Source organism: Pan paniscus, chromosome 5, assembly GCF_029289425.2.
Source record: "Pan paniscus chromosome 5, NHGRI_mPanPan1-v2.0_pri, whole genome shotgun sequence".
In the NCBI taxonomy this organism is placed as follows: Eukaryota; Metazoa; Chordata; class Mammalia; order Primates; family Hominidae; genus Pan; species Pan paniscus.
The window spans coordinates 90,938,999-90,944,998 of NC_073254.2; the positions used below are offsets into that span (position 1 = coordinate 90,938,999).

The 6,000-nt window shown below is 51.8% G+C and overlaps 1 protein-coding gene across 1 annotated transcript in view; it reads right to left on the minus strand.

Annotated features, from left to right (window-relative positions):
• B3GAT2 (beta-1,3-glucuronyltransferase 2) overlaps nucleotides 1–4,455 on the minus strand; it is a 98,932-nt gene extending 94,477 nt beyond the window's left edge. Inside the window, exon 1 of the mRNA XM_008961793.6 lies at nucleotides 3,605–4,455. Within this exon, the coding sequence (XP_008960041.2) occupies nucleotides 3,605–4,195 (591 nt within the window). The 5' untranslated portion in view covers nucleotides 4,196–4,455. The remainder of the gene's footprint in view (nucleotides 1–3,604) is intronic.
• Between the last annotated feature and the right edge of the window lie 1,545 nt (nucleotides 4,456–6,000).

Here is a 6,000-nt window from a genome sequence, read left to right on the forward strand (position 1 = left end):
GATGCAATCTCAGTCACTGACTCCTTTGATAACCCCTTAAGTGTCTGAGAGCCAGCCTGTCTTCCAGTCTTATTTCATTAAATTCAAAATTTCTAAAGTTTTTTTTTTCTTGCTTGGAAAGTGCTATTTTTTTTTTTAGTATTTCAATTCAATTGATTTCCAGAGGTGAAACCAACTTCACCTGAAAAGCATCTGTTTTAAATTTAAGAAAGCTTTGAAGGTTTTCTGGTGAAAAACAGAAATCTGATCAATAGTGTTATTGAAAACATGACTAAAAATAAAGTCACATTTATCTGTAGTTGTGGCTTTTATTAAAGCAGCTTAAATCCTTTGCAAATAAGCTTTTCCAGAGAGGTAGATGGATAGGATGCACAGGGAGGCAGGATTACCTGTGATCCATAGTGCAAAACCCCATCAATGCCACAGGAAGAAGAGGAGTAGCTGTTGAGATTTTTGAAACCTGAAAAACCCCACCACCTCCTTCTCCAATGAACAGGCCCATTTCTGTAGCTAAGATTCACACTAAACTTCATTTGCAAATGGATTTGGCTGTTAACATAAGAGTATTCAATGCAAATATTTCTTTCCTGGCAGTGCAGATCAGTTGAAAGGAAAGGCTGAAAATTAGTTAGCTGTATGAGATGACAAAGCACCATTCCAGTTACCAGGGAGGAATAATTGAACACAGATTGCCTGTTGCGTCTTTAATTTAATTTGGAGACCTTTCATCCTTTGCTTTCCTTCATTTGCAGCCAATACTTACGGAGCTAATTTGTACCTGGTTCATTTTCCTCCTTTTATCTTATCCACTTTAACATCAACCATGGAAATTAGAAGCACCATGAATAAAAGATGAAACCTGACTTGGGGTATTCTTTCCTTAAGTACTGTGAATTACTTAAAAACTAATTGGTGTGCATGCACAATATAAAGGGCTGAGATATATGCCTCAGCCCTATAGCATTCCTAATCAGCATCTTTGCTTTCCCCCAAGGAGCTGTAGATTTTCAATGTTTTATCTGGTCCTACCTTTTCTCCAGAGAACAAACTATAATTTACATGGAATCATTAATCTGAGAACGGGTGTATGGTAGGCTGTCTCACAAATAAACCTACGGATTTCCAAATTCTGGAAAATGCACAAGACTAAGAATTCATAAATTCCACTAGCCTAATGATGGAATTCAATAATGTTTGCCATGCACGGAAAATGTTATAATAAAGAAAACTGAATGTATCAGCATACATATATGTCAAACAGAGGCCTAATCTGTCCAAAAACAATGCTGGTGGGGGAGTGGTAGAGAAAAATACTAGTCATAAAATTACTGTCTGGGAGTGACCTCCAGGAGACAGAAAACTTAAATTCTAAGTATGTCATGCCTATTATGCTTAAAATGACAACAGAAACAATAAACCTGTTGTATTTTTTGTATATGTGGCACCTCACCATTAAAAAATGTTGCATATGCTCTTATTTTATTTTATTGCATTACTTCCAATTGTACAAAAGTTTAGTGTCTTGAAAGTTTTGCGTTTTTCCTTTATAATGTCCTCTCTGACAACACTATTTTTTTCTCCTTACCCTCTCCTCATTTTATATTTTCCCCCATATGGACTAATGAAAAACCTACTGGAATTTTCTCCTGATGCTTAATATCCCCCACCAACAAACCCTCCTTTCAGTTTGGGAAGCATCAAAGGAAGGCTGTGTCCTGAATCATTTCACTGCCTGCGTGTGCCAATTCTTCTAACACCTCACACCAAGAGGCTAGAAGCTCGGAATAAACTAAATCATTCCTCCTTCACAATCTAGCCTCCTACAGCGTTCATTAACAGTAATGTGCACTATTTTACTTCAACAAGACCACATATTTTCACAGACGAGGCAACTTCGAAGTTGTAGAAGAAAATAAAAAGACCTTGCGGTTTAAAAATTGTGGTGCATTGAAATGTACAGTCTTTGCTTCAGATGCAAGCCACTTTTTTCTTTTGGAGGGGGGAGCACTGAAGCAGGATTAAAAGCCCAGTTAAAAACGTCAGATGGTATCTCTAATCTTGGGTTGAGTAAGGACCATACTATACAATGCCAAGCTTATTTATTCATTTGGAGAAACGTGGAAAGAAAGCCCTCTACAGTGAAAGGATGGAAAAGAAAAGATGAAGGACAATTACTGTGCCTTTTATTCATGAAAGAGAGGATGAATAGAAATGAAGGCGGCAATTACCTTTAAGAAAAATTTTTTAAAGCCACACAGAAAAATTAAACTGGAAGAGTACAGAATAGCTCTGCCCTGGGGTTAAGAAAGCAACCCAGAGATGAGGATGAAAGTGTGGGAAGCAGTTAGGGTATCTGATGACCAGACACACAGATTATTTTAGCAGTTCAGTGTCCAACTCACACATAGTATTTTCCCAATGTCCAGTTTACTTGGGAGAAGGGGAATTGAGGGGGAGTCTCTGAAGCAGGACGTCAAGAAATTTCAGGTGGAGGAAGGCAACAGTCTCACAGGGCGTCAAATCAACCAAGAAGATTTTCTTTGGCTGTAATTGCGTAGAGAGAAGAAAACTGAGAAAACCCATGCCACTCAGTCTCATTTGCAGGCTACACACACACACACCGCAAGATACCAGCCTCAAGGAAGAACACCTGTTCTAACCCTGTGCCTGCCGGGGGCGGCGGGGGGAGGGGTGTGCGCGCGTGGCCATCCCAGGGAACTCATGGGCCATCTCAACAGCAGGGAGCCCAGATGCACTCAGGACCTGGCTGCACCAGAACGACGCAAAAGGCCCCGCCAAATGTGTCCCGGCTAACTCGCCAAAAAGAGGCCTTAGAGAAAGGTTGTGAAAAGGGATCAGGCAGCCCAGATGTTTACCTTGGGCTGCAAAAAGACGTAACCACAGGGCAGAACAGTTTATTTTCCAGAAAGGGTTTTCTTGCAAAAAAATAAAAAAAGTAATCTTGAGGGTCAGAAAAGACTTTTGTGAGGTGTGGGAAAGAGAGGAAGGACCTCCATAGAAGTCAGTGTTTCTTCTAACAACCATTTCCGTGCCAGTGGGCCGCAATAGTCAAATTTCTCTCTAGGCTATCTCCACCTTTCTCCCTATATGGTCCTAGACTGAGAATCACACCTGTAGGCACTGAAAGGCCTCGAGTAACACCTAGCCTACCCGCCCCCACCACCCCCACCCCTCCGCCGCCACCCGCTACGGTGCAGGTCCCTCCCTGATCTCCTATCGCAGCCAGCGCCTGCAGGTCTAAGCTCCATCCTCAGGTCGTCAGGAGCCTGGCCCCTGGAAATCATTCCCGCGCCTCACACCTGTGCTGTTCTCTTGACACAATCTCCACACAGAAAAGCCCCAGAGCAGACTCCCGCCCCTTGAGCCACAGTGATCCTCTCACACACAGCCCCTCCACCCCCACGGCCAGCGGAGGCTGCGGAGTGCCAGCAAGGAGCGGCTCCACTCGGTGCCCCGAATGCGCGCACGGAGAACTGAGAACTCAAAAGTGCACCCGGAGTGCAAGGGGCGTGTGGCTGCAGCCCGGCCGGCCCGGAGGCCCACTCCCGCCCTCGCCCACCCAGCGGGGCGGGCTGGCCTTTACCTCCTGGAAGAGCTCCAGACTATAGGTGTTGTCGTCGTCAGCGAAGAAGAGCACGCCGGGCTGCGCGCGCTGGTGCTGGTGCCTCTGGCGCAGCCAGGCGAGGCCCGCGTTGCGCTGCTCAGTGGCGCGCGGCAGCCCCGGCCGCTTGTAGCGCCGCGGCGTGGGCACGTGCAGGTGAGTGCTGGGCAGCCCGGCCCGCGCCAGGAAGCGGCTCACCAGCTCGCTGCGCGCCGCCGCGTCCTCCACCAGGATCCAGTGCAGCTGCGCCACCTGGCGGAACGTGTTGGCCAGGCGGGTCAGCTCCGCTTTCTGCACCGGGCGGCTGTAGGTGGGCGTGATGGCATAGATGGTAGGCAGCTGCGGCTCCGGCTGTGGCTGCGGCCGAGACTGGTTGCGCTTTTGGGTCCCGTGAGCCGGGCCGCCCCTGCGGAGCGGGAGTCGGGCACGCCCGCGGCCCACCGCGTAGGGAGAGAAGTAGGGGCGCGGGGTGAGCGGGGGCACTGGCCTGCGCGTGTCCACGTCGAGCATGATGATGACAATTAGGATCCAGGGCAGGAGGATAAAGAAGCGGGTGAACAGCGCGGACTTCATGGTGCACGCTCCCCGGCCTCTCGGACACCCCAGAGAGGGGCGAGCCGAGGGACCCCAGTGCGCAGCTTGGACAGCGGCGGCGCCAGCACTTAGGGAGTGGTGATGGGTGCGCTGTCCATGGGGCCGAGGGCGCTGCAGAGACCTGGAGCCGCGGGGTTCACTACCTGGGCGTGGAGGAGCGGCAGGTTCGCGCAAGCTAGAGCGACAAGGGGTGCAGGCGGGCGGGCAGGGGCTGCCCCCGACTCCGGGTGAGCTGGCGGGAAGCGGGACTCGGTCCAGCCGCGCGCCGCCGGTCCCGGAGTTGTGCCGAGTGCGGGAAAGGCGCTGATCCCCACCGCGCTCTTTCTGAAGAGTGGAAGCCGAGAAGCGGCACCCGGTGCGCCTCGCCGCTCCAGTCCCGCGGTGCTGCGGGGACAGGGGCTCCAGCCGCGGGCCCCTAGGACGCTCTCTGGGACGCCTTCGAGGGCGGGCGGCGGCGCTGGGGGCTTTCCTTCCTCACATTCCCGCCGGGGTGGCGAGGAGCGGGTGGAGACGCTGGGGGTTGTGTCCCGGCTGTGTTCGCGCGCCGCAGCGGAAGCCTGCTCTCAGTCCCTTGCTCTTGTCTTCTCAGAACCTCTCCGGATCCAGCAGCAAGATCCCAAAGCAAGGAAAGAAAGAAAAAGCGAGGGGGCGGGGGCGCTGCAGAATCCAGCGTCCTCCCAAGTCCTCCTGTGGGAAGACAGCAGCGCTGCTACTGGTGGAGAGGGGCTGCGAGAGGGAGGCGCGGAGGGACCCCCTGGCTCTCCGCCGGGTCTGGCGCTAACGGCCCCGCGGGCAAGCTCGGGAGGCGGCCGCTGCACCGCGGGTGGAGGAGCGGGAGGAGCGTCCCCGCGGGGCTGCACGACCTCCTGGAGGGGGTGATGCTCGTTCACCTCTCTTCAGCTTTGTGAAATACCGCAAGGTCTTTGGAGATGAGCCAGGAAAATCCATTCACGTGCGGAAACTTGCCGGGCTACGCGCGTTGCTGCTGATGCCTAGGGTTCGGAGTGAAAGGAGGGGAGAAAGCGAAGGGATTCCTCCTCCTGCTCCCAGCTGCTGCGTTGATGTGCTGGGATGTATCGAACAGCGGCAACAAAAAGCGCTTTCACTGCAAGGCAGACATCAATAGGAGCCCACGGAGATGGAGGGGTGCTGCACATAGGTGTTTGGCATGTGAGACAGTACATAAGAAAGAACCAATTCGGAGGGCTGCTGCCTGACTGCAGTTTGATCATGGGGGGTGGGGGGGTGGAATTCCTAAAACTCCAGCCGAGCATGTTTAACTTATTTTTCTTCAGTAATTTGGAGTCACGGTCCCTCCCAGTTCTTCGCTGTCACCGGAATTACACCGCTTGGCTCTCCCAAGGCTCCTGTCAAGAAGGCCTAAGAAGTAGAATCGCCTTCATTTTCAGGATAAGGAAGCTGAGGTTCAGGGTTTAAAATGATTTCTCTGGCCGGGCGCGGTGGCTCACGCCTGTAATCCCAGCACTTTGGGAGGCCGAGGCGGGCGGATCACAAGGTCAGGAGATCGAGACCATCCTGGCTAACACGGTGAAACCCCGTCTCTACTAAAAATACAAAAAATTAGCCGGGCGTGGTAGCGGGCGCCTGTAGTCCCAGCTACTCGGGAGGCTGAGGCAGGAGAATGGCGTGAACCCGGGAGGCGGAGCTTGCAGTGAGCCGAGATCGCGCCACTGCACTCCAGCCTGGGCGACTGAGCGAGACTCCGTCTCAAAAAAAAAAAAAAAAAAAAAATGATTTCTCTGAGGTCAGTGGCAAGTGGCATA